The 27,737-nt window shown below is 49.6% G+C and overlaps 1 protein-coding gene across 4 annotated transcripts; it reads right to left on the bottom strand.

The window, feature by feature from the left end:
* Positions 1-312: 312 nt before the first annotated feature.
* Positions 313-22,351, bottom strand: Lgals9 (galectin 9). 4 transcript variants are annotated; one of them, XM_085695458.2, is made up of 11 exons: positions 22,193-22,351; positions 14,507-14,595; positions 10,086-10,287; positions 8,274-8,384; positions 7,064-7,156; positions 5,371-5,406; positions 4,746-4,796; positions 4,162-4,203; positions 3,244-3,332; positions 2,932-3,094; positions 313-884 (listed from the first exon to the last, which is right to left on the bottom strand). In XM_085695458.2, exons 1-11 carry the CDS (start codon positions 22,229-22,231, stop codon positions 738-740), a joined length of 1,062 nt encoding a protein of 353 aa, XP_085551584.1. In that variant the 5' UTR covers positions 22,232-22,351; the 3' UTR covers positions 313-737. The 4 variants fall into 4 exon arrangements, with proteins under 4 accessions (XP_085551584.1, XP_085551585.1, XP_085551586.1 ...); XM_085695459.2 differs by lacking the exon at positions 5,371-5,406; XM_085695460.2 differs by lacking the exon at positions 7,064-7,156.
* Positions 22,352-27,737: the final 5,386 nt, after the last annotated feature.

Here is a 27,737-nt window from a genome sequence, read left to right as displayed (position 1 = left end):
CTGGGAGGCCTATCTCAGGTCAACTCCTTATGCCTTATCCCATTGCCTCACCTCCCACCCAGCACAAGCTACCGAGGCTCCCACAGCCTCTGCCCAGCCTGTCCCGACCTCAGCGGCCCGGGGTTATTTACACAGAGGCCAGCATTCCCATCAGAGACCCTGTGTTCCAGTCCCCACCCAGTTACTCCAATACCTTGTGGGATTTGAGAGGAGGGACCCCTGTGAGCAGGTATGGGCACCAACCTGCTTCCTCCCAATCCCTTTAGAACGTTCCAGAATGTCTCCAGACCCATGCAATAAGCGAGTCATGTGTGCAAGAACAAGCATGATTTATTGTATGGACACTGGGCAAGCATGGGGAAGAACTGATGAGGACAATCTGGTCAGTTGGAGGCAGTGGGATGACACCGGGTGGCCTTCCCGCTGTGGAGTGATGGGAAGAAGGGATAAAAGAAAAGGGCCCGAGAGGCCGAAGATCAGAGAAAGGGGCAGACCCATGGGGGTCACTTCCTTCAGTGTATAACTAATTGTAGAACCAGGGACTGTGGGCTGAAAGCCACATGCCACATACCCAGGACACCCACTTCGTAGAGCAACGTGAACTGGGAGTTTCCCCTTCCAAAACTCCTGTCCGTGAGGTGCTCTTCTGATGGCGGGTTCTGGGGAGCCAGGGCCGAGGCAGAGAAGAGGTAACAAAACACAACAGGGTGCCCCAGCCCTCATTTCTAGGCCTTTGCCTATGTCTGCACGTGGGTCAGTTGGACATCACCTGCCACTTCTAGACCGTTGATGGCCGGCAAATGCTTCAGACGGTGTAAGTATTCACACAGGTGCTGCCCGTCCACGGCAACCCTGAAGCAGTGACCTTCACACAGGATCCACACCTGGGTAGAGACGCCACAACATTTGCAGGGCACTTGGGAACCCAGGCTCGCGCCTCCCTCTCCCATCTCTCCTTCCTCAGGAGCCAGCCTAAAACCTGGCCTCTAGCCAACCTGAATGGTTTGCCCTTCACCAAAAAGAGTGTTCTCTTGGCCTAGTACATTAGCATAGGCTGTCCCCAAGCCTACAATGTTGTTCCCACCCTGCACACCTTTCCTACAGGGGAAAGGGCTGGCCCATCCCTTACAATGACCTACCCTGTCTCTCGCACCCCCTGACCCCTACCCATTTCAGCCAACTGTCTGCTCAGACCATATCCCTCACCCCCATGCTCACTCTGCAGCTAAACCCTAAGCGACTAGCAACAGAATGCCGGCTCAGGCTGTCCTCAATGAGACAACTGAAACAAATGTTAAAGCACCGTGACCCACGCCACCTCTAAGACTCATTGCACTGAGGACCAAGCTAGCACTCACGACCCACTATGTGGGCGCTATCCAGATGCTGCAGACTCCGCCCACTCTACCCTTTCTGCTCCGTGAGACTCAGTCTTGTTAGGTCTCTGTTCTCACTAAATCAAAACCGCAGCTCAGGGGCTGGAGAGATGGCTCAGCGGCTAAGAGCTCTGGCTGCTCCTGCAGAGGCCCTGGGTTCACTCCCCAGCTCCCACAGAAGCTCACAACTGCCTGTAATTCCAGTTCCAAGGGATCAGATGACTTCCACTTCTGAGGGCCTCAAGCAGGCATGCGCATGGTGCATGTGTATCCATGCAGAAAAACACTCATACACATTAAAAAACAAACAAACGAAAAACAAAAAAGAAACCCGCAAAAACCTCAGCAGGGCAGGACAGTTCACACGTGGCAGTTCAATTCTAGCAGTCAACAAAGAAAGAAAAAAGAAAAAAAGCCAGGCTTGCTGCATATCTACAATTAATTCCAGTACTAGAAAGGCAGAAGGATCAGGAGTTCAAGGCCAGCCTTGAATGCATAGCAAGGGCGAGGCCAGACTGGGCTACACGCCTCAACAAAATACAAGCTCCCACAGAGCCCTATACTCTCAACCTTGAGGCAGAGCACGTTGCCATGACATTTTCAAATGATGGCTGCACATTGCCCTGGGGTGGGGCCCAGGCATTGATGTTTCTTATTTAAGCTCATGGGGTGATTTGATGTCATAAGCAGGGTCGATAAGGCCTGCTAGGGTATCAGGCTTCCGGCTGAGTGCCAATCCGGCTCTCACTGTGCTTCCTCCTGGGTGACATAATTGCATAGGCAAAGGAGCGGATGGCAATTCACTCTTGGGTGTGATTGGCACACACTGGCTGGGATGACCTCATGCAAGTGCCCTAATCTTGTGAATGTGTTTGCCCATCTGTGGAAAGCAGGAACAACAGAGCCCTGGAGAGCAGAACTGGACTTTGACCTATGCAGGAAACTGAAGCAACATTGAAAGTGCAAGACTTGGTTGGGTTCAAGACTAACCTTACAAAGGCCCTGTCTCAAAACAGAAGAAAAGAAGGGAGGGAGGGAGGGAGGGAGGAAGGAAGGGAGGGAGGGAGGGAGGGAGGGAGGGAGGGAGGGAGGAAGGAAGGAAGGAAGGAAGGAAGGAAGGAAGGAAGGAAGGAAGGACGGACAAAGCAAAGAAAGAAAGGCTCAGGCCTGTAATCTCAGCTTTTGGGGGGCTGAGGTAGATGAATCACCTGACTTCTAGGCCAGCCACCCTACAAAGTGATTTGTAAGTAAGCCTGGGCTAAAGTGAGTCCATCCCTAAAACAAAACAAAACAAAACAAAACAAAACAAAACAGAAAGGAGGGCTGGAGATGTAGTTCAGTGGTATTATACTTGCCCAGCATGCACAAGACTGTAGATCAGTCCCCAGAACAGGGGGAAGGGGGCACAGCAGATATAAGCCCTTACTTCAGCAGGGACAGCAGTCATGAAATAATACCGATTTATACAACATCCTTCCTTCTTTGTGGTGCAGCCCTCCGAGCCTCCATCCCATCACAGACCCATGCACCCTCCTCTTGCATCCCAGCGTCTTACTGAGAAGCTCTGGCCACGATGGAAGGGCATTTTCCCAGACAGATTTCGCTCCTCAGGTCCCCAGGAGCTGTTGATCTGGGTGTTTCGGACCACAACATTCTCATTCAAACGGGGATTCAGGTGAAAAGCAATGTCCATTCCAGAGCGAAGGTTGATGTGGAACCTGGGAGGGGCAGTTCACATAGACCCTGTCTGACCACGGAGCTCTGGGCCCACCCTTACTCATCAGCCCCAGGTGGCTCAGGTCCAGAGCCTGGCCAGAACAACCCTGGGAGCCTCCATTCTCCCAAGAGTCCTGGGGGCCTGTCTTACCTCTTGGCATTGGGCAGGACCGTGCCTGTTATGAGGATGGTCTTGGATGGGTAGAACCCACTTGGAATGGAGGTGAAGAAAGGTACAGGCTGTTGGGGAGGATGAAAACAGTCCATCAGCAGCTGAACTGCTGTAGCAGGGACTCAGCACCAGGGACTGTGGACTCTAAAGTCAGGCCTGTGAGTCCTGCATCTTCTGGAGGGAATCCAGGGTCCTTTACTTGGTTCATTAAAGGTTAAAAGAAAACCTTCCAGTGTTTCTCAAAATACATTTCAACTACCATGGGAGGAATCTTGACAGGGCACAAACGTCTTGTTGGGATGTTGTGGTTTGAATGCGAATGCCAACCCTCAGATGCTAGTATATTTGAATAGTTGGCCGCCAGTTGGTGGAACTGTTTGGGAAGGATTGGGAGGAGTGGCCTTGTAGGAGAAAATGGGTCACTGGGGATAGGCTTTGCGGTTTCAAATGACCTGCACCATTCCCAGTCTCTCTCTCTCTCTTTCTCTCTCTCTCTCTCTCTCTCTCCCCCCCCCCCACAAAATGTGAGCACTCAGCTACTGCTCCAGTAGCATGCCTGCCTACCTGCTGTCATGCTCCCTGCCATGATGGTCACGGACTCTTAAGCCCCAAATCAAACCCTTTGTTCTATGAGGTGCCATGGTCGCGGTGTTTATCACATCAACAGAAAAGTAGCCAAGGCAGGGCTTCAGTTTGCTCATGCTGAAGGGGCCATTTTAAAGTTGAAAGCTCTATTCAGCTGTCCACTAATTTACATGGGTATTCTTAACTGTTCACCTGGATGCAAAACCTTCACTGATCATGCAAGTTAGAGGATGGTCCCCCCTAAAGATGCCCTTCATCTCTCACCGTGCCTACCACGAGCCAAGCTCAGGCTCTCTGTAGGGAACCACTTACATAAGCCGAGGAGGGGTACGCCACGGGCTGGATTCCGGGAGTCTGTGGGAGAGATTCCACATAGAAGCACAGTGTATAGAAGAGACACATACTTCAGGGGGACCTCAGTATCTAGCCCCTGAGACCTCCCATTCCCCTTCTCTGTCACACCAGCATTTCTGAAACTTCCTGTTGTTTTCCTGGCGCCCATTATGGTCCACTGCCCTTCAGCCACTCTCCGTGCAGCCCAGCCAACTTGGGGTCCCCCACCTGCACTGCACGGGCGGGGGGAGGGGTTGGGGGGAGTTAGACCAGCTGTCAGTAGTGCCTCGGCGAGGGGCTTGACCTTGGTAAGCAAGCTGGAGCCTGGGCGACTGGAAGACTAGTGTGTCTGCCGGTTGTACTCCCCGGAAGACCGTTTCTGAGCCAGTGCTGTCCCTAGGAGAGTCTGAGCTGTGTCGTCTTTCTAGCACAGGGCCCCTGCCCAGGTTTCTCCACCCTCTTTCATAAGCATTTTGGTTCCAACTGTGAGACTCTAGGGAATTTTAGTTTTGATTAAAGAAAAGGGGTGGGGCTGTAAGCTAACCAAAAAAATTTAGACTTACAGGAAATGGCTGTCCAAAGGCACTGTGAATTGTGTGGATGACGGTTTGAGCCTGGGAAGAAGAAAGGGGTCTTAACCAGTTCTCGCTATTGTGAAGACTATCACGTGCCACCAGAGGGCGATACTTGATCTTCGCCCTTAAGCCTGAACCTCGAATTCTAACCAGGGAGGTCATTCACCACAGACCCTCCCAGACAGCCACGTACACTAGGGACAGGGAGAGGCATTTCTCTACTTCAAAGGAAGCTGGATTACACTAGAGTTCCACCCCACCAGCCTTGATTTGCAAGAGGGTGGGGTGAATGTGTAGCTCCCTCTGGGGCAAACGAACCCATTCTGCCTGCTTCTGCCTCCCCAGCGCTGGGATTACAGCGCGCACCATCTCGCGTTGTTTGTGAAGTGGTGAGGCTCAGACTTCATCCCCCAGCCCCGTTTTCTATTTGCTCGGAGCCAGGCAAGCAGGCACACCTGCGACCCCTTCCCACCAACACCGCTGAGGCCTGGTGCATGGGGGTGTGTAGCCTTGTCTGCCCTCATGGGGGAGGCTGAACCTGTCCCCTCCTTTTAACCCACAGACAAAGGCCATAATGAAGAGGTTCTAAAACATAAAAGGATCAGGGACTTACCACGGGTGGCTGGTGGACAGGCCGGATGCCCTGAGGCTGAATCAAGGGGATTAAAAAAAAAAAAAAAGTTATCTATGGGGTCTTGTGGGTGAGAAGCGATTTCAAACTCCAGATGTGGTTCTTGTGGTCAGCTGTACCTTCCTAGACACGCTCACCTCCTTCAAGCTTGCTGCACCCAGTTCTCACCCTCCTGTGCACAAGGGTGTCAGGAGACTGTCTCCTGGCTTCCTGAGAGAGAAGTCAGTCTACCAAACCACAACCACATGGTCTCTAAGCCCTCAGAGGCAAGAGCACCACCCCCACTCCCCACTTCACCTGCTAGGTGAAAGTTAGCATTCAGGACTCAGCACACAGCTCCAGAGCTTTCCTCCGAGGCAACAGTTTGTGTCCCGTCCCCTCCCCGTGAGCCCTGAGACTCATGAAGACTAAGCAACTCGTGCAGACTTGCCAGGTAGCGAGCAAGTTAGAAGATTCCAAATAGAATCCAGCCTGGCCATATTTTAACCATTGCATCCTCTACCCTCCAGGCCAGGGTCAACACTAGGCTGCCCTGCGAAGGCTTCCAGAGGCTCCTAAAGTCAGTACAGTAGAAAGCGGGTCCCGGCCTGGACCATCATGAACCAGGAAAGGCTAGTACCTTTCCTTGAACCTCAACTGCCTGGGTAAACACAGAGAGAGCTGTTGGCCTTTCCTCCCTGCCCCCATCCCACTCCCACCCCAGAAACCCCTCCCTCCTTGGTTTGCTTTCTATTCTCCCTGGTTGTGTGTGGGGTGGGGGTGGGGGTTCTATTGCACGCCAGCACCGTGTGAGGAGCTGGAAATACACAAATGAAGAACAAGCCGTGATGTTAGTTAGTCTTCCAGGGGCTCCTGGGCATGCGGAGAGTGGGTGGCGTGACAAAGACAGACATACAAAGGATGCTGTGACCCAAGTCAGCACAGACAGGCACAAAGCCCACGGTGACACGGGGTGGGTCAGAGTATAAACTCTTGAGTGCTATTTAAACAAAGAATTAGAGTGTAATTAATAGTTCGCCAGGGACCAGGTGGGCAGTAGGGACAGCCTATGTAAGAGAGGTGTCTAGAGTGAGCAGTGGAGGAAGCATGGCTGAGCGGGATCGTGAGTTGGGTCCGGGCAAGGGAGTGTTCTCTTATGCCTTGGAGGGAATTGGAGCTTGTATTTATTTATTATTTAGGGATTTTTTGTTTGTTTGTTTGTTTTTTGGTTTTTTTGGTTTTGGTTTTGGTTTTGCTGTTGTTTTGTTATTTGAGACAGGGTCCCACGTAGTCCAGGCTGAGAGTGATCTTGAATTTATGATCCTTCCAGACCCTGCCCCCAAGTATTAGGATTACAGGTATCCATTAGGTTTGGGCTCTGTTTAGAAAGACTTTGGGACCCAACCTTAACAAATTTTACAGCGGGAGAGTGTGAGGTGGAAGGTGTTGGGGGAGGGCACTGTGCAGTGGTGGGCAGGAGTGGGCGAAAGGAACCGAGCCACAGATGATGTATGTGGGGAATTACCACAGGCAGTGGCTAAGGGAGGGAGAGATGATCTAGCATGGCAGAACAACAAAGGGGAAGTGACAGAATTCTGGGCCTGAAGGCCCTGGATAGCTTGTGGTTTGGACCTGCCTCGGGGCTCTATCATTTTGTGACTGATGGACCTCCAGGGCCCCTGAACACTTAACTCACTTTCGGTTTGCGGCCCCGGGGGTTCTGTGGGAACTGGCCAGGATGAGAGAATTGCACTGTGGAGAAGACAGACTGGACAGGGGCTGCTGAGTTCTGTTAAAACAAAAGCATGTCTGGGTGTCAGGAAGCAGCGGACATGGCCAGAGCAAGTACAGGCAAAGAGAGAGAGGGTTGGCTTCTGAGCCTGTGGAAAGAGGCCAAGAAAAGGGTTAGGTTGGCGTGAACGAAATCAGGGTGCTCCTGCAGGAAGATGGTCAGGAAATGGGGCATGAGCCTAAGGCTGGGGGAAAAGGGCCTAGCATATCCTGGCACCCCCGGTTTCTCACAGATTATCTCTAGGCATTTATTTATTTATTTATTGTTTGTTTGTTTACTGTGTTTGATGTCTTTGGTATCTGGGTTACACAGAATTCAAGGCCAGCCCAAGCTATACAGTAAGAACCTGTCTTTAAAAGAAAAAAAAATGGATTTTCAGAACTGGCCCTGGTGTTACACACCTGTAACCACAGCACCGTGGAGACCGAGGCAGAAGGATGGACACAAGTTCAAGGCCAGCCACGGCTAGAGTGGGACACCGTCTTCAAATAAATAAAATAATTTGTTTTCAGAGCTGAGCCTGGTAACATATATCTGTAATCCCAGCATTCAAGAGGTTGATGCAGAAGGGTCATAAGTTAGGGGCCAGCCTGGGCTACAAAGTGAGATCCTGACACAGAATGCAGCAAAAAACTCACACACAGCAAGTTTTCTTGGTGTTTGTTTTGGCTTTTTCTCCTTCCTTCCTTCCTTCCTTCCTTCCTTCCTTCCTTCCTTCCTTCCTTCCTTCCTTCTCTTTCTTTCTTTGTTTTTAATACAGAGGTCAAACAGACCCAGACTGGGTTCCAGGAACATGCTGTGCCCTCTTGATTTGAATTCCATTTGGCTCCCCAAGCACAGGCTCTTCTAGAGCTCCCTGGTCATCTAGCATGGGACAGTTGCAGAAAAAGGGCAGCTTTGGCATCTTGGAGACCAAGGCAGATTGTTCATTACAGAGAAAGCAACACCAAGAGGGACAGGACAGACAACAGGCAGGCAGACAGACACCAAACCAGAGAACCAGTGCAGCCCCAAAGCCACCCGGGGAAGATGCTTGCTGGTGCCCTGCTGAGTGGGCACATGCCCAGCTGGTCACTGTCCTTCAACCCAGGGACAGATACCAGCCGCTCCTGACCTGGAAGGTGATGAAGGACAAGTCCAAGGAGCCGGAGACAGCAATGGTGTCCACGAGGTGGTAGGGGACGCGGTGCATGTACTGCGTGAAGAAGTTCTTGTTCACCATCACCTGCCGGAAGAGAGTTGCAGTGGGGGCGTGTCGGCCCAGGCCACACCTAGCTTTCCATTAGGAAATAAAGAGCGGAACCGCGTCTCACAGCCAGTCCGTCGAGGCAGGGGCATCACCTTCAGTGGGGTGCGATGGGTCACGGCACTCAGACCCACTGTCCACTGGGCTCCTGTTTCTGACTGGCCTTCAGTTCAGACCATCTTTCTTTCACCTGTTACTCCAGGCTTACCGTTCCTTTTTTAGAATATTTTTAGAGCTATTTCCTTTTTAATGCGTATAGATGTTTTGCCTGTGTGTATGAATGTACACCACATGCATGCCTGTGGTGCCAGACGAGGGTGTCTAATCCCCTAGAACTGGACTACAGATGGTTGTGAGCTGCCATGAGGGTGTAAGGAACTCAACTCCGGACCTCCGTAAGAGCAAGTGTTCTTAACGACTGAGTCATCTCTGCAGTCCCCAGATTTATCTTTTCAAACGCGATTCATGTGAGTTAATTTTTTGTTGTTGTTGATGTTGAAAAAGGGTTTCATGTAGCCCAGGCTGGCCTCAAACTTGCTACGTAGCTAAGGATGACCTTGAAGCTAAGGGTGACCTGATCTTCCTGCTTCCACTACCCAAATGCTGGGATTACAGGCGGGTACCACCATGCCCAGTTTCTCCAGAGCTTCGTGCAAGCTAGGCAAGCATCCTACCCAGTGAACTACATCCCAGCCCTCACCTGTGTGTAGGATGCGTCTGTGCAGCACAGGAACGGCAACCTCGGGCTTTGCTTAGAGCACACAAGAAGCCCAGTGTCACACAGACAAGCTCAGGAGCGGACACACTCACCCCACCCCACCTCAGAGGCGGTACCCCAAGTTTCTCCTGTAAAGACACTGCCTTCTAGCCTGAAGAAAGGACAGAACAAAGCTGTCAGAAGATGCACGATGAGACTGGGGATGCAGCTCAGTGGCAGAGCGCTTGCCTAGTATGCAGGAGGCAAGGTCTGCTCCCTAGCACCACAAAACACTGTGCTACTGGAACCTGTGGAGAAGGAATGGAACTAACTTGGACTTTGGGACCTGTGAGGCTACCTGCACATGAGGTCCCACCCCTCTGGAGAAGTTTTTGACTGACAGTTGACACAGGTGTGGGGGGAGGAGCCATATCTTTCCAATGCTGTTGCCGCTGCCCGGTGGCCGTAATCCAGCAAACAACTCCACACCCATGTGTACAACACAACTCTAATAAAACCCAGTGGGTTATTGAGGGGGTAAAGACATAAAAGAGGAGGGGGAGTGGGGAGGGTAAAGGTTCCAGAGGGAGTGGAAAGGGGCTGGGGGAGGGGGGAAGTGTGTGTACTCAAAATACATTCTTTTTTTTTCTTTCTTTTTTTTTCTCCATATTCTTTACTACTCAAAATACATTCTACATGTATATGAAATTATCAAAGAATAAATACAAAGATTTGGGGGTGGGGCTTTGGGTTTCTGTTTCTTTGCTTGTTTGGTTTTTTGACACATGGAGTCTAAAAGCAACATGGTGAAGATTGAGGTCTTATTTTCTGAGTAAAAAAAATCGAGAGATGTGTCTGTAGACACAGGCTGGAGCATGTAAGGCAAAGGTTGCATCTTGCAGTGAATGTGGCTATTAAAATGTGGTCCACCTGGGAGGACAGGTTTTTTGTGTGTGTGTGTGGGGGGGTAGTTCCCCACTCACCTTGAAGTCTGACCTCTGCACCAGAAAGCAAAGTTCAAAGGGCATCCCCTTCTGGAAGGGCATCTGCATCTTCCTCTCCTCGGGCCCCCAATGTCCTTTCTGCTTCGTGTTACAGACCACATACCCTCCATCTTCAAACCGGGGATTGAAGTGGAAGGCAATGTCATTCCCACTGAAGCCGGTCTGAAAGTTCACAGCAATCCTAAGGCAGAGAAATAAGATTCCTGAAGCATGGCTTACCGCCAGGGTTGGACAGAACCGCCTGTCTGCTTTGTTAGCACGTTGGGGTTCATCAAATTCCGACCTAACGTACCCCCTGCGGTCACTGCATTCGGCCCTTCAGGCACTCTTACCTCAAGCAGACAATTCGGAAGGACAAATTGCAGCAGCAGCAGCAGCAACAACAACAACAACAAAAACCCGCCCATCTTTTGCCCCAGGTTCTGGTCACGGGACACAGAGGAACCAAGCTGGAACTCAGAGCTCAGAAGGTGCTATTAGGGGAATTGTTTCTGGAGAATTATCATCAACCATCTTACTCAGTTGTGTACCCTGTATGCAGCACCACTGTCAGAACTGGTTTTGGTTGTTGACACATCTGGAATGGGGAAACCTTGGCTGGTGAACTGCCTCCGAGGGTTGACCTAGGAGCATGTCTATGGGGCATTCTTCTTGTTTGTCAGTTGGTACAGGAGGGCCCTGCCCAGCGTGGGCAGCGGATCTCTGGGCAGGTGGACCGGGGCTGCATAGATAGATAGATAGATAGATGATAGATAGATGATAGATAGATAGATAGATAGATAGATAGATAGATAGATAGATAAAAAGATAACTGAGCACACTAGAGGAAGCAAGCTAGTAAGCAGCATCCCTCTGCGGTCTCTGTAATAGATGATAAAAACATTATACACATGCATGAAAATGTCACAAGTAATAGAAGATAAAAACATTACACATATGCATGAAAATGTTACAAGTAATAGAAGATAAAAACATTACACACATGCATGAAAATGTCACAAGTAATAGAAGATAAAAACATTATACACATGCATGAAAATGTCACAAGTAATAGATGATAAAAACATTACACACATGCATGAAAATGTCACAACTAATAGATGATAAAAACATTACACACATGCATGAAAATGTCACAACTAATAGATGATAAAAAAACATTTCAAAAATTAAAAGCAAGAGAAAAAAGAATGTCTTAGAAATTAATTACAATTGATAACAAAGATGGACATTAGGAATTCTGCCCGCTGGTGATTGGAGAGAGGGTTCCAAGGTTAAGAACATTTGTTGCTCTTGCTGAGGACCTGGATTTACTTCCCAGTAACCACGTGGTGACCCACAACCATCCGTAACTCCAGTCCCAGCGAAAACAAAGGCCTCTTCTGACACAGGCACACAGACAAACATGCAGGAAAAACACTCGCACACATAAAATAAAAATTAAAAATAGTATTAAGGAAAAATGTTTCCCAAGCTGGGTGGTGGTGGTGTACACCTTTAATTCCAGCACGCAGAAGGCAGAGACAGGCAGATCTCTGTGAGTTCGAGGCCAACCTGGTCTACAAGAGCTAGTTCCAGGACAGGCTCCAAAGCTACAGAGAAACCCTGTCTCAAACAAACAAACAAACAAACAAAAAAACCAAATGAAAACAAAAACTGCTTCTCAGGAAAGTCCTTTGCACAAGTAATCAGTGTTTGGAAGCTGACACTGTTGGAAGCCAGACCATAACCTGCTTAAGGCAGACAGAAAAGAACAGGTTCTGAACAGGCGAAACGGCTCAGCAGGTAAAGACACACACTGCCAAGCCTGGACTCCTGGGTTTGATCCCCGGGGTCCTCATGGCAGCAGGAAAGAACGGACTCTTGCAAGTTGTCCTTTGATATCCACATGTGTGCCACTCAAGAGTGAGTGTGTGCACACATGAGCACATACACACAAACACACACACACACACACACACGTAATTAAAAAAATTCAAAAATCATGTGAAATTGTTCTCCAGGCATGAGAACCTTCACCCTGAGCGCAGTCTTCACGAAGCGTGTTTGGGAGACGTCTGGGAGACATATGAGGAGTGGAAGGCAAGCACAGACTCTGATCCCAGTTCCAAAGTGTCACTTGATATGACCCTTGACCCACACTAATTGGCAAGTTCCCCTTTTCACCTACAGTGGAGAGCTCCCATTTCCGTCTCACTCCTAGGTGGAAGCCTCTCCTATAGCCACTTCTGGAGTACAGCCGGGGCTCCAAGAGCAGCAATTAAAGTCACAGAAACTTCCAGAGAAGTGGACTCACAAAAGGAGCACCATCAGTGTTTGCCCTGCCTCCCCATGTCAAGATCCAAGTTCAAGTCTGAGGTTCTCCCACAGGTGGCACCAGTCCAGCCTTCCCTGAACTCTCAAAGTGGTGGGTGCCAGCTCAGCTACTCACTGGTCTCTGTAGCCCTCACACGGAACTCTGTCACTTGCACCCCAACACTGCCACACTCAGTGGCAGCTCATGACAGTTCCATCAAGTTGGAAAATATGTTGTGGAACATTCTAGGCAGCAGAACGCTGATGAAGTTCTCAATGGCTGAAGCCTTAGACATCAGGACTTACAAGAAGTTTCTGTGACCCTTAGTCAGGCACTATCCCAGCTAGGCATGTGTTTGGGAGGCTTGAGTAGACACGAGATCACGACATCAAAGACTGAATCCTCTTTAGAGAGAGGTTTCGTGCAGACCAGCCTGGCCTCAAACTTGCTGCACAGCTGAGGTTGAACCTGAACTTCTAATCCTCCTGTTTCTGCCTCCTTGGTCTGATATTTTGTGTCCCACCACACCTGTGGGTTGTTGTTTTTGTTTGTCTGTTTGTTTGTTTGTTTTTTATTTTGAGACACTTTTGATAAATTTCCCAGGCTGTTCTTGAACTCACTCAGAAGCACAGAAAGGCCTTGAACTTAAGATCCTCCTGTCTTGGCCTTCCCAGGAGCTTATTTTATAGACCCACAAGGGGCTTACTTTTTTTGTTTTGTTTTGTTTGTTTTTCAAGACAGGGTTTCTCTTTAGCTTTGGAGCCTGTCCTGGAACTCGCTCTTGTAGACCAGGCTGGCCTCGAACTCAGAGATCTGCCTGCCTCTGCCTCCCAAGTGCTAGGAATAAAGGTGTGTGCCACCACTCGGCATGGAGGGGACTTACTTTTATAAAGATAGTATATCCCTGGCTAGTCTCAAGCTCCTTATGTAGTTGAGGTTGACTTGGAACTTTTTATTGTTTTGTTATTAGGAAAGGTCTCACTATGTAGCTCTGGCTGTCCTGGAACTCACTATGTAGGCCAGGTTGGCTTTGAACTCAGAGATCCACCTGCTTTTGTGACTTTGAACTTCCGATCTTCCTGCATCAACCTCTCCCATGCTTGGATTACAGGCATGCACCACCATACACTGTTTATGTAGTTCTGGGATTCACCAGAGCCTTGTGTGCGCTAGGTAAGTGCTCCACTAATTGAGCTCCATCTCTGGGATCACTCTTGACAGGAACTCTAAATATTTCCTAGGACTCAAGAAGCTATAGGGCTGGAACTGGAGAGACAGCTGTGGGGGACGGGGCTAAGAACACTTCCTGCTCTTCAGAGGACACCAGTTCAGTTTTCTGCATCCTCAGCAGGCGGCTCATAACTGCCTGTAACTCCAGCTCCAGGGGGATCTGACATGCTCTTCTGGTCTTTTTGTCACCTGCGCGCGCGCGCGCACACACACACACACACACACACACACATCTACAATGAAAATTAAATAGAACTGCTACGGGAACTAATGAAACTTCTCTTTTTGCAGCACCATATCACAGTGTCAGGAGTGCATCCTGTGGCCGGCCGCTCTGGCCATGCCGCTACTTCCCCCTCAGACTGTGAGCTCCCTGGGAGCAGCATACTCAGGAGCCAGGAGTCTATGGAGTCTGTCAATGGCACCAGGGTGGCAGGAGGTATAGGAAGGCCAGCTCTCCAAAGCCAGTAGCTCCATGGTTGCTGAGGCAGGGGATTAACATTAGAATTGTGGTGGTTTGAATAGGTATGGCCCCTATAGACTCATGTATGTGAATGCTTGGTCCATAGGGAGTGGCACTATTAGGAGGTGTGACCTTGGAGGAAGTGTGTCTCCGTGGAGGCGGGCTTTGAGGTTTTATATGCTCAAGCTACACCCAGTGTGGCACACAGTCTCCTTCTGCTGACTGCAGATCCAGATGTAGAACACTCAGCTCTTCCCCAGCACCATGTCTGCCTAAGTACTGCCATGTTTCCTGCCATGATGATAATGGACTAAACCTCTAAAACTGTAAGCCAGCCCCAATAAATGTTTCCTTTTATGAGAATTGCTGTGTCTCTTCACAGCAATAAAAAGACAAGTGTCACCCACATACCTATTTGCAAAGGCATGGATGGTCCCCTGGATGGTGATCTGAAGTCCCTCCTGTAGTCCTCCTTGAATTATTCCAGAAAAGGGGATGGGCTGCAGAGGAAAAATGGAGAGATATTGGTTGGCAGGCACTTGTCTGGTGTGGCAGTACACAGTTAGGGCTTGGGGGCATGGCCACCAAGGGGCTAGAATCCTAGTCAGGCAGAACTTAGGGTCCCTCACAGACGCAGGTCCAATCCAGTTTATTACAGCCATTCTGAGGATATCAGAAGTTTGCCAGGTTTCTGAGGCATGACTGGCGGCAGACTTCAAGTCACTTCCTTCCATAGTCTGAAGGGAGTGACAGCTGAGGAACCTACCAGAAGGAAACAGCATGCAAATGTAAGGTAAGGAACTAGAATGGTGGTGAGGGTTGCTGGCCCCAAACCAAGTTCCCCAAAAGACCTCGGGGATCCTGACTAGGGATTCAGGAGACCAGAAGACCAAAGGGACCTACTGTTCAGTTTTGGACCGTAAACCATTTCCTCCTAAGAGAGGGCCGAGAGGGAGGCATCCCCTCCTACCACCATGTAACAATGGCAACCAGGACCTCACCCTCGAGGCCAGCTTTGCGGTGGGCTGATGGAAGCAGCCTCGTTCCTGAAGCTCATGGCTCCTGTTCATGCTTTCCCCACAAGTCTATGAGCCCAAATGTTCCTTCTACCCCAGGCCCCGCAAACAATCCACCCTTCGATCTCTTCCTGATCGCCCTAGTGTCCGAAAGGAGCACTGGGTCCCGCTGCCACACTGTTTTAGAGTCAGAAGGATTCGGTTTGAACTCTCGTCACTGCTCAGCGTATGTGGGGTTTTCCAAAACAGAGTTTCTTTTTGCCTTAGTTTCTCCATTTGTAAACAGGGATAAACCACCTCTCCTGCTTGCTTCTTCACAAGGCTGGTACCTCTCTGTTCCCACCCGCCTTGCCTTGCTCTCCCAGAGCCGAATTCCCAAACTGATGACTCATCAACATCCAGGATGCCTTGGACACCAAGCGTGGATGTGGGAATCAGCCAGCAGACAGACAGGATTCCCACATCACTCCAGCACTTTTAATGGCTTTTCTAACACCAACTCTGAGTCAACACCCTAAATAAATTAAATACTCTGGGAGCCAGGCAGGTGATGGAGTCGAGTGAAGTGGCCAGGTAGGGCACAATAGGGAGTGACAGGGATTGGGACAGAGTTGGCCTCACACTGTTTAGCAGGGCACTGGTCACTCAGCTCTAGTGAATGGTCATCATCCATGCCTAGTGCTGGGGAAATCAAGCAAGCAAACACAAGACAATTTAGTACCCTGGGACCCTATTCGGTTTGAGGTTATGCACCCCCCCCATTCCTCTTAACACTCCACTTGGCAGCCTGGTTCCTCCACCTGCTTGCACTATGCACGCACACCCTCTCCAAACGATGCAGCTAGAAACCCCCTCCCCCAAGTCTCTGACGGCTGCACCTGCACCAGGCTGAACTATGCCCACATCTGAACAATAACGTAGTTTCCCTGGTAACAATCAAATTTAGACAATTCCTTTTCAAATGGATCCCTAAAGCATTCAGGTAGGAAGAAGAGAAAGGGCTCGTCCAGCCTGAACTGGTTTAGGGTATTGTGCAGTAAGGCGAAACAGTGAAATGGGGGGGTCTCCCAGTTACCACCCGGTGCCTCTGCAGGGGGGAAGGGACATGCATGGTTGAACTAACGAATATATTAGCTATCCGTCAAAGCAGAGAGTCAAAGCAGAGAACCGCTGAGACCATGTCCCTTGGTAACCAGTTCCCTCTTCTTTTGAACCCTGTAAAAGGAAGCCCAGAACAGCAGCTGGGCCCTGGGAGTACCCCCACACCTGGGCCACTGTCAGTCTAGAGCGGCTCCCACTCTCACTGAAAGCATCGCTTCGGAGAAGATGTGTGGTTCCCTCTGCAAATCCCCATGAGCCCCTTGCTTTGAATTCTTTGGATAAGATGCCAAGAACCTGGAAACACAGCCACAGGTAGCAGAGCTGCCAAAGTCTCGCCAGAACAGAAGTCTGGGCAATGAATTCATGCTCTAATTCTGGGGTGCGGCCGACTCCTCACAAACATACAAGAATTCTTGTCAGGTGTGGTTCGGCACACCTATGATCTCAGCACTTGGAAAGTGGATGCATCTGAGTTCAAAAGCAATTAGTTAAAAATGCATCCTGTATCGTTAGCGGTATGTGAGAGGGTGTTTTCGGTGAAATATGACTGGCGTCATTCTGAAATGACCTGGGATTGGAAAGGAAAGAAGGTGAAGGTGTACGAGAGCAAGCAAGACAGACTCTGAAATGGCCGGCTGTTTAGGACACTTCTCTGCAGGCTCAAATCAACAGAAAACACCCACCCACCGAATTCAACCCACGGGCTGTTAGACCACAAATGCTGCCGGTAGAGATATCCGCCATGACTTGCATGCAATCTAGGACCTTCCCTAGCACGACAAACTTCTAGCATGTGTCAGTTCTCAAGGCAGAGGGATGGGGCTCTGGGGTCGGCTTCCTAGACACAGCTCTCAAGGCCCTATCGATCATCTTCAATCATCTGCTAAACTCAGCGACCCCTCAAGCCTCAGCAAAGAGACCCCCTCAGCAATAAACTCAGAGAGCCCTTCGCTCTAAACTTGGACTCTCCTCCCATCTAAGACCAGCAACCCCTCCCCTCTAAAGTCTATAGATTTAAAGAACTTCTGTTGTCCTGTGGCTTGCTGTTCCTTGTTCCGTGTTGCTGTTGGACAGCTTCCCCTGCTGCTAATGGCTGGTGTTGTTAAGGAATTTAGATTGTAGAAACGTTGTCAGTTTCTATCTATAACTAACCCACACCCCAGCCAGATTCTCCTTCCTTTCCTAACGGATGCTGCCTTCTGGCCTTCATCCCCTCATTCAGACCAACCCTACTGTCATCATTCGGGGAGATCCGCACCTCACGTTCACTCTGTCACTGACTGTTTCAGCAACCAGAAACAACAGCGTGCCGTGTTTGAGTTCCTTTGTTCACACCCTCATCCCCACAGGCAGCCAGAGGGAACTGTGCGCTGACATGCCAGGGAAGAGTTGGTTGTCTTGCGTCTGTGATACTAGGGATTCAACCAAGGGTCTTAAATTTGCTAGAGAAGCTCACTTTTTTATATCGGCAGCCTGACACAAGATGATTGAAGGGGACTCACTCCTCCTGGGGCTGGAGGAGTGCAAGCTCAGCCTGCTTTTCCAGAGGACCCACAGGAGAGCCCAAACGCCAGTGCCAGAGGATCTGATGTCCTCCTTTGGCCTCCCTGAGCACCTAATACACGTGGCATACACTCACAGAGACACAAGTGAAAGACAAAACTCCCCTTGCCTGACTTTTCCTCAGAGCTTTTGCAGGCATCTGAAGACTTGATACTTAACTTGCCAGCACTCCTGGGCAATCGCAAGCCGTGAAGACCAGAAAGCGGATGAGACGGCTGTGAGTCATATGTGCACAGAAAGACACGGGCAGAGGAGAACAGACGCATGCTGGGCAATACGGGCTGCTCTCTGAAGAATCAATTTTCCCAAAAAAGCTTTGTGAGGTTTCAGTGTCTCAAAACAATCTCAGGTAGCCTAGGCCAACTATAGCCCAGGTTGGCCTTGAATCTCCTGCCTCAACCTCTTACGTGCTGAGATGGCTGTGTGTCCCACCACCCCCAGCTTAGACTTTAGTATCTTAATTAGTGTCCCCAAATGCTGAAACATTATTTAGCACGGGTGGATCTTATTCATGTCTTAGCATGGAGCAAGGCTGTTCATGTCTTAGCATGGAGCAAGGCTGTTCATGTCTTAGCATGGAGCAAGGCTGTTCATGTCTCCGCATGGATTGCAAAAGACTGGAAAGAACCTAAACTAAAAAGGAAAAGGCAAATAAACAAGCTGTTTGCATACGACGCAGTCTGGAAAGGATGAAGGTGGGGACTCTGAGGAAAGACACAGAATGACACCATCTGTATTTATTTCATTTTGTGCGGTCGTGGAGGTCAGAACCTGCAGCAGTCTCCTTCCACCGCGTGGATTCCAGGGACCAAACTCAAGTCGCCAGGCTTGGGGGCAAGAGCCCTCACCAGCTGGGCCAGGATGAGGTCATTTGTATAGAAAGTGGGAGGGGCAGCCAGCTGTGTTCAGCTACTAATTTGTAGAAAAGCTATCTCTGGCGAAAATCCCCAAGAGAGGCTGCAGGGAAGGTCTGAGGCACAGCGCACTCACCCCATCCTCAGAAATGGTCCAGAGCCTGGGAATGTTGACAAAAGTGTCCAAAAAGACTCTGCAGAAACGCCAAAGTCTCCTGACGCGGGAGACTGCTGGATTAGTCATCAGGTCTCACCTAAGGACCAGTATCCTTGCAAGAGGGAGGTCATGGGGTCAGGCTCTGAAGAGGACTTAGCAGCAGAAGACAACTGATACTGTGTGAGAGGGCTCAGTGGAGGGAGGCGCCTGTGACCAAGTCTGATGGCCCGAGTTAGGCCCTCCGGACCCGTGTGGTGGTTGGAAAAGATTGTACCCAAGGTTGTCCTCTGACCTCTGAGGCATTACACACAAAACAAACAAACAAACAACGTTTTTTAAAAAAAGCAGGAGTTGCCGGGTGGTGGTGGCGCACGTCTTTAATCCCAGCACTCGAGAGGCAGAGACAGGTGAATCTCTGTGAGTTCGAGGCCAGCCTGGTCTACAAGAGCTAGTTCCAGAACAGGCTCCAAAGCTACAGAGAAACCCTGTCTCGAAAAACCAAAAAAAAATAAAAATAAAAATAAAAAATAATGGACGGGGCAGTGTTTGTTGCTGGACATTAAACCAAGGGTCTCAGACATGCTGAGCAGGCAACACTAAATCATAACCCAGAACCTGAACTTTTGGCTTTGAGACTTCTGTTCCCCCTCAACAACGACAGAACAAGGTGTTGAGTTAAACCTGGGGACCCAGGCTACATTGGAATTCAGAACTTCAGTGAGTCAGTGAGGAGTCTTAGCAGGAAATAATGGGGACCTGCAATTGATCCCTGCTGCGGCCCGGGGGTGGGGGCAATGGCAGGTATTGTCGTCTTTTTCTCGGCTCCCATCTCCCTGTGCTGGTCCTGACCCTGGGCAAGTCACTCTTCTGTGTATGCCCTTGTCCCTCCTGGGATTAGTGGCACGGGAGGCAGCCTGAATGCAGCACTCCTGAGAAGAAGAGACAAGATGCCGACAGGAAGTCCCTGGTCCAAAGGGGCCCAGACTGTGCAAATATTTGCCCTAAGAACGTACCCTGCTCCCTGAGCAGGCCTGTCTTCTACGCTGAGGCTAGGGCTTTTTGCTTCCATTTCCTGTTGGGACATGCAGAAGGCTGCGCTCACTGCCAGAGGGTGGGCAGCTCGGTGGTCTGCTGGACACACAGTCCCGCACCAGCAGTGGGGACACCGATCCGATACGCTCTCAAGCCGAAAGGCCCAGCTGTTTCAGAAGTTCAAAGACCCTTCCCGTGACCATCCTTAAATGGCCCACATCACTTCCCTAAGCATCCCAGCAGTTTTGGTTTTAGTGCTCTTGTGGATGAGGAAATGGAAGTGCAGAAACTTCAGTAACTTGCCCAAAGCCACACAGCTGGGTAACAACAAGACTGGGATTTGAACACTAGAACTCACGCCTTCAGCCATAGGTGACATAGGCTTCCTCTTGTGAAGAAGCACGTACGTGTTCTTGACCCCTGGTCCAGCAGCGTCACACAAGGGGCCTTCCTGACCAGCTCCATCTTCTTCTGAGCCCTCAGGGGAGTCTCATTAGACGTGGGAGCGAGCAACCAAGACTGGCCCTGGGGCTATGCCTGGCTATAACAGTGCTGTTCCTCAGCAGGCCAGAAGTCGTCAGCATTAGGGTGGACATGTGGCCATAGTTGCTGAAGTCAGTGGGTCGCTGAGGGGGAGTAGCCAGGCAGAAGAAAGTGTGATCCCAGGGCTATGGGGATGTGAAACTACACTTGGCCTCCATATCTGCCACCATGACCTGCTTGACCTCTTCCTTCGCTGTGGGAGGATTTCCCTCCATATTTAAAAATATTGCTTCCTCCTTCATCGTCTTTGTTTGATTGTTTTAAAGATAGGTTTCAAAGTGTAACCCAGGCTAACCCTGAGCTCATTATGCAATTCAGGCAGGCCTAAAGTAGGTGGAGACCCTCTTGACCCAGCCTCAAGTGCTGAAAAGTTTGCCTTCTAAATCTAAACAAAACACAGTTGCCTAGCCAGATGGTGGTGGCGCACGCCTTTTATCCCAGCACCCGGGAGGCAGAGGCAGGTGGGTCTCTGGGAGTTAGAGGCCAGCCTGATCTACAGAGTGAGTTTCAGGACAGGCTCCCAAGCTACACATTGAAACCCTGTCTCAAAAAAACAAAACAAGCAAACAAAAAAAGGAACAAAAATAAAAGCAAAACAAAACAAAAACAACAACAACACAGTTGCATGACTTGAAAATGTTAGCCCCGTCTGATGGGAAACCAGAGAGGGAGTGTCATGCCCTTTCTGCCACAATCTATTCTTGAAGGCCCCATAGAGGCTCTGGACACCAGCTTTTCCCAGCCACATTCCATGCAGGTCCCAAGTCAGAAGCCTTGACAGTGTGGCTGGGGACACTGGCAACTTCCGGGAGCACCAGGCAAAGCCCCGGAGCCCATGCTAGAGAAAGCTTTGATGCCAGGCCCTGGCAGCCAGCTCAGCCACAGCACCCTGCACATGGTGGGCACACCGCAGAGGCCCTTGGGAGCACTCCTCCGGGAGCACTCCCTTCTGTTTTCACTGCCATCTCCCTAGGAGCACCCTTCTTCTGGGAACAAACCAAAGCCCTTCCATGCACTGCCACCACCTGAGGACACATTGACAAGACCCTGCCCTATCAAAGCCTCAGTTTCTCCACACTCGGTGGGACGACTGGTGTGTAAACGAGGCTACCTGCAGACAACAAAGAAGGAGCGCAAGGCAGCCCTTTGCACACCACACTGAAGGACAGTCCCTACCTCCTCGCCCTTCCTCACACATTCTGGAGGCGTTCTCGGGTAAATACAGACATGGTCCTTGGAGGACAGACATCTCTTTGGGAGGGCTTCCCTGCTGCCCCCGGACCACTCTCAAAACACCTATTATGTCCCCGGTGCTGTTTAAACACATGTACTATCTGCTTCTCCTTACCCCAGCTTCAGGAGATGGACTCAAGTATTAGTCCCATTTTACAGATGTAGTAACTGAAACCCTGAGAGGAGAAAGTACTATGTGTGAAGTCTCCTAGTTTGTAAACGACTGAACAGAGGTCCTCTCTAAAGCAAGTATCTTAAGTGTCATGTGGTTGGCTGGTACCCACCCCTAGGAAGCCCATCTCCATCTCTATATAAACTAGCTCCTTTCTAGATGCTACTAGGCACCTTGGAACAGGCATCTATCAGTCTACCCCATGAATCATGGTGAGTGGAACCCTTCGACCCCAGAGGGAGTGTGAGCCTAACACGGAACAAGAGCTGCATCAGGATGACCCTGCCTGGAATGTCTTCCCGATGTGTTGTCTGTGGGTCACTCCACCACTACCCGTGCCACCCACTCAGCTGTTTCCTCAGAGACCCAGAGCAACTTCGCGTGAATGTGACAGTTAGCTTTTCCCTAAGCGCCCCCACAACTCACCGGGTTCACGTAGGGAGCTTGGGCGCTGAAGAAAGACATCTCTCCTGTCTCGAGGAACCACCACTCTTCTGCGCTCGCTGGAGCTCGCGCTTGTGGACAGACCTCTGCACGGGGCGGGCAGCACGGGGCAGACTGCCTGGGGCGGGCTCAGAGAGGAAATAGAAACCGCAACCACTCAACAGGGAGGAGCCAGGAGTCAGTGGCTGAAGGAAGTGTTTGGAAAAAAACGCCACAGTGGAGGGCTGAAGGCGGGACTTTGGGAGGACACTGGATGTTCCCTGCTCTGACACTTGGCCTCCCTCTCCGGTGCTCTGCCAGAGAATCAGTTCCGTTTGGTTTCTGAAGCTTCGAAGGGTCGTAGCCAGAAGTTTCTCGACAGCCTTGGCCGGAGGGTGTGTGTGGCTGTGCGAGCCTGTTTCATTAAGTCGTGCGCTAGACTCAGGCTGCGCTTTCCCTGTGTGCGATGCGAGAAGCGGTGGGGAAGACCTGCTTCAGTTCATTGTATGTGTAGGGAAAGTGATGTTCAGAAAGACGAAGGGGCATGAGCAAGGTCGCACAACTAACTCCTTACAGGCGGTCTAAAGTCTCAACGAAGATTTAGGCTTTCCAAGAAGTCTTTCTCCCTTCTGTAAAAGCTTAGCAAGTAGGAAGAACTATTTTGCAAGAAAAACACTGCCACTGAGGTTGTTAATGGGGCGGGCAAAGGTAGGGGGGTTTCCCTGGGTGCATTTCCTTCTGCCTGTGAATTTATCTGTCCGTTCTCTTTTTCTTCTCGTCTCTCTCCTCCTTTTCTCTGTTTTGGGTTGAGAAGAGGCAAAGTAGGTGCTACAGTAGAATATCCCAAGTGACAAAGAAGGAGACCAAGGGAATATTTGAAATAGTTTTCAAACTAGGCGTGATGGTACCTCATGCAATCCCAGATGCCTTACCTAATAGATACATACCTCCTCCTCTCCTCCATACCCCCCTTACTCCTCCTCTTCTTCTCCCAACATTGTCATGTAGGCCAGGCTGGCTTTGAATTCAGTATGTAGCCAAGGATGACCTTCAACTTCTGATCCTCCTGCCTCTACCTCCAAAGTGCCTGGAATATAGGTATGGACACCTGCACCCAGCACACCTGCTGGGGATCGGACCTGGGATTTCCTACCTGGGAGGCAACCACTCCACCAACTGAGTAACGTCACCAGTCTTCCCCAGCCGCAATCACAAACAAACAAACAAACAACCCTGCTCTTGTGGTTTAGGCTATGAGTTAGGAGAAGTGGGTGAAGCAAAGAATTGCAGGGTAGATTTGTCGGGGAGAGGAGAGCCAGGACAACAGGCTTACTGGGAGTCATTCAGGTCCCTGCCATTACACTGCTGCTAACTTGGAGGTTGCCCAGAAGCGCAAACTTGTGGTGAGCAACTATGTCATTCATTATTCCTAGAGAATCACAGGAAACAAACTTATTCCCACCGAATCAGTGTTGGTAAGCACATATACCCCCTCCCGCCATGGGAGCTGATGTGGTTTGGTGACTGGTCCTCTTACATGAGTTGGTATGACTTAACAAAAGACAGATTTGATCTCTTGCCTGTATGTCTGCCTTCTGCTTCCAACCATGGGGCTATGCAGTTGGAAGGCCTTTATCAGATGGAATCTTGGTTTGTGCTTCCCAGCCTCCAGGAGAGAGAGAAAGAAACAATCCTTCTTTATGAACTAATTAGCCTGCAATATTCTGTTACAGCGTCATGAAATGGTCCTCCAGGTACCAAAGGGAGATATGGCTATCTGCCAGGCCAGGCACTTATCCGTGACACTCTTTCTTCTTGTGCTTAGCTTAAAACACCAGAATTTGCCAAGACTAATTGGATATGCTTCCTTAGAGACCACGTGTCTCCTTGTACCTTTGTCCTACTTATAAATTCCTCACTCAGCCGGAACCGACTGGATTTAAAGAGCAGACAAACTATCCTATTGGAGCACAATGGGAGGGAAGTTCCTCTGGATGCCATGGGCACCAAGGGCACTTTTGTCAAGGCAGATATCTACCAAAGGAAGTGATTTGGGGCAACTGCAAGCCCCATTTTTCTGCAGCTGGGATGGAAGAGAATCCAGAGCAGGACCTGCTGCTTCAGATCCCTGCTTCTCCTACACCTCAGCCATTCCATGGCTGAGCATTTTCCCAAAGGGGAATACCATGGATGCCTGTTCAGAGAAGCTCTGTATATCATAGCTCCAAACTGGAAGCAACGCACAGGGCACGTGAGAGGAACATCAGGGACTCACACATCTGAAAGGCCCTTAGCTCCATGGAGGATTAAGAAATGGGACACCCAGACAAACCTGTGCTATGGCAGTTCTGTGCACGCCAAATTCAACAAGTTAAGTCTCAGGGTTACTACCTGGGAGAGGCAAGGTCTTCTGATAGCATTAACTGCTCCAGATCTTGGTCCGGGAGTAGTTCCTGCTTACATAATATTCTTTTATTGAACCAGCATCTGTATGTTTCTCTCCAGGTAAAATACCTTAATAAAATAGCTAAAAGGAAAAATTCCCTAAAGCCCTGGAGGAAGCAGGAAAACAAGGCCCTGGATGGTGTTTGATCTGGAGGTGAGTCACAGTTCGCTGTCTCACCAACGTGTCAGTACCCAGAGGAGGGACCCAGGGTCCTTTGCCCTATAAGGAGGGCCCATTGGCAACTCCATAGGCTAATGTATCTTTAGAGAAATCATCGCAGCAGGGAAATATATTCAAGGCACTGTGCCAGTCTACAGAGATCCTGATTTTTTGTTTTGTTTTGTTTTTTGTTTTTCTTTGAGACAGGGTTTCTCTGAAGCTTTGGAGCCCGTCCTAGAACTAGCTCTTGTAGACCAGGCTGGCCTCCAACTCACAGAGATCCACCTGCCTCTGCCTCCCGAGTGCTGGGATTAAAGGCGTGTGCCACCACTGCCCGGCTGAGAATTCTGATTTTATAACACACAAACAGCTAGCACGGTGACCTGAGTTTTATCCTCAGAATGAAAAGCAGAAGAGGAATAGCCGGGCAGTGGTGGCGCACGCCTTTAATCCCAGCACTTGGGAGGCAGAGGCAGGCAGACCTCTATGAGTTCAAGGCCAGTCTGATCGATGAAGTGAGCTCCAGGACAGCCAGGGCTACACAGAGAAACCTTGCCTTGAAAAACCAAACCAAAAAAGGGGGTGGAGGGTGGAAGGGGAGAACAGATTCCACAAACACTGCATTCTATATAACAAGATACACTATTTACAGTATGCTGTATGTATAAGTAAATAGCATTTTTGGTTTTCTTTGTGTTTAGTACGTGTGTACATGTCTGTGTATGCTCACATGTTTGCCTTCATGTGGAGGCCAGAGGTTGACAAAATGTGTTTTTCTCAGTTGCTTTCTCTTTAGTTTTTGAGACAGACAGTTCAGACAGCTCACAGAGGCTGGAGCTCACTGCTCTGGTTAGATGTCCAGATCTCAGGGATCTCGCCCAGCCATCCCCCACCCCCACCCTGCCTCATTTCTTCCTCTCCTGTTCTGGGTGTACAGATGTGTGCTAGCTTTATACATAGGTGCTGGGATCTGAACTTGTCCCCAGGCCCAGAGAATCTACAGCTAGAGTATGGGTTACTCTGCATTTTAGAGCATTTGGGGGCAGCAAAAATTCAGCACTAAAACTTGAGACTGGAGATTTACGGTCCAGTACTACTGTTGGGCCTGACCTCGTCACCATGGTGGCCCCGGGAATGGCGCACCATGCTTCTGTAAAATGGCAGCTCTCAGATACTGCGCGGCTTTGGGAATACGCAAACCTTGATGGCCTGACAGCTTCATGAGTGTCCCGAAGGGAATATGAACATATAAACCTATTGATTGCATGATTTTCTGGATCAATCAAGTAGCAGACCATTTTCACAGATGTCACCCCAGGCCACTCACAACAAAGACCAAGGGCCTGCTTGCTTTCTGATGAACAAGAAAGCTGTTCCACTATGTTTAAAGCTGACAGTTTTATAAGGGGGAAGGGGAGAAGCATAGATAGTTATATAAAGACAATGGGATAGAAAGAGAGATTTTATATTATTATTGCTTACCACGGTATTTTTAGGTTTTAAATTTCTATTTTGACATGTATAATTTACCTTGTATGTAGAATAAAATAATTTAAGTTCAGAGATCACCCAGTCACCCGAGAAAGGAATCCGAGTCCTGGGTCTCCCCAACCTGGTCTAGAAGTGGAAACATAAGCCTGGAGGGTGGGCGTTTTTGTGACTTCCCTTGATATCTTTTTGAGGTTTGTTTCTGTTGTTTTGTTCCATAACCTGATCCCTTTTATGACTGACTAGTGACCTAGCACACGGCCCTGCTACTGTGCATTCATCCATTTGCTTAGAACATTTTGTAATGTGTGTGTGTATCAGTGTGTGTGTGCATGTGTGTATTAGTGTGTGTGTATCAGTGCGTGTGTGTATCAATGTGTGTGTGTATCAGTACGTGTGTGTATTAGGGTGTATATATCAGTGTGCGTATGTGTATCAACGTGTATGTATCAGTGTGTACGTGCGAATCAGTGTGTGTGTGTGTGTATCAGTGCATGAGTGTATCAGTGTGTGTGTGCCATGGCGTGAGGATGGCAGTCAGAGGACAACTTGCAAGAGTTGACTCTCTTTCTACTGAGTGTGTCTGGGATTTGCACTTACATTATGAGGCCTGGAGGCAAGAGCCTTCACTGGCTGAGCCGTTTCACAGGTCTCTGTTTGCATTTGGTGACACTGGGGCTCATTCCATTTGGGACTGTTTAAAGCTGCTATGAATTTCTTTTTTCCTTCCTTTTTCTTTTTTAGGACAGGGTTTCTCTGACTGTCCTGGATGGAACTCCCCAGGTAATTAGGCTGGCCTTGAACTCACTGAGATCCACCTGCCTCTACCTCCTTAGTGCTGCGATTAAAATTGTGTGCTTCACACCCAACAAATTTTTTAATTTCTTGTACATGACCTAAGGATAGCTGCACCCCGACCCCCCGCCTGCTGAGTACTGCTGGGTTTTGTGTGTTTCAGAGAATTAAAGCCAGGGCTTCCTGCATCCAAGCAAGCAGCTCTCAACTGAACAATTACCCAGTCTCGGGACGTAGGCTGTTTGTTTTGAGTAATACCTAGGAATAGAATATCTAGGTCACAAGGAAGCTGTATGAATGAGAAACCACTGAAACAGTTTCTCAAGGGGTAAGCAGTACATAATCTCAACCACAGTGACGGATGGAAGGAGCAGTCATAGCCGGTCTCTGCTGTTAGCTGTCTTAGCAGGCTAAAAATAGAAAGTGCTGAAGCTCATACTGAGAGCCTCTTACATGCTAGGTACACCACATGCACAGTACAAAGCTTTTGCTTTTGATGAAGTCTGTTTTATACGAAAGGTTGGTACTTTGGGATACTAAGAAGGCTGTGCCCAGTTGTGGAGACAGGGAGTCTCCTATATTCTGTTTCTGAAAGCTTTGGTGTATAATGGGAGACCGAAAATCATTTTTGGGTTTTTGTTTTGTTTTTGATATGTGGCA

Source organism: Myodes glareolus, chromosome 9, assembly GCF_982192425.1.
Source record: "Myodes glareolus chromosome 9, mMyoGla1.1, whole genome shotgun sequence".
NCBI classification, from domain to species: domain Eukaryota; kingdom Metazoa; phylum Chordata; class Mammalia; order Rodentia; family Cricetidae; genus Myodes; species Myodes glareolus.
This window is presented reverse-complemented; position numbering and strand designations above follow the sequence as displayed.

Coding starts and splice junctions, on each gene's coding strand:
- Lgals9 (XM_085695458.2), bottom strand. CDS start 22,231: ATGTCTTTCTTCAGCGCCCAAGCTCCCTACGTGAACCCG. Junction 5,407..7,063: donor CCCGGGGCCGCAAACCGAAA/GTGAGTTAAGTG, acceptor CCCTTGATTCAG/CCTCAGGGCATCCGGCCTGT. Junction 3,095..3,243: donor GTCCTGCCCAATGCCAAGAG/GTAAGACAGGCC, acceptor TGCCCCTCCCAG/GTTCCACATCAACCTTCGCT.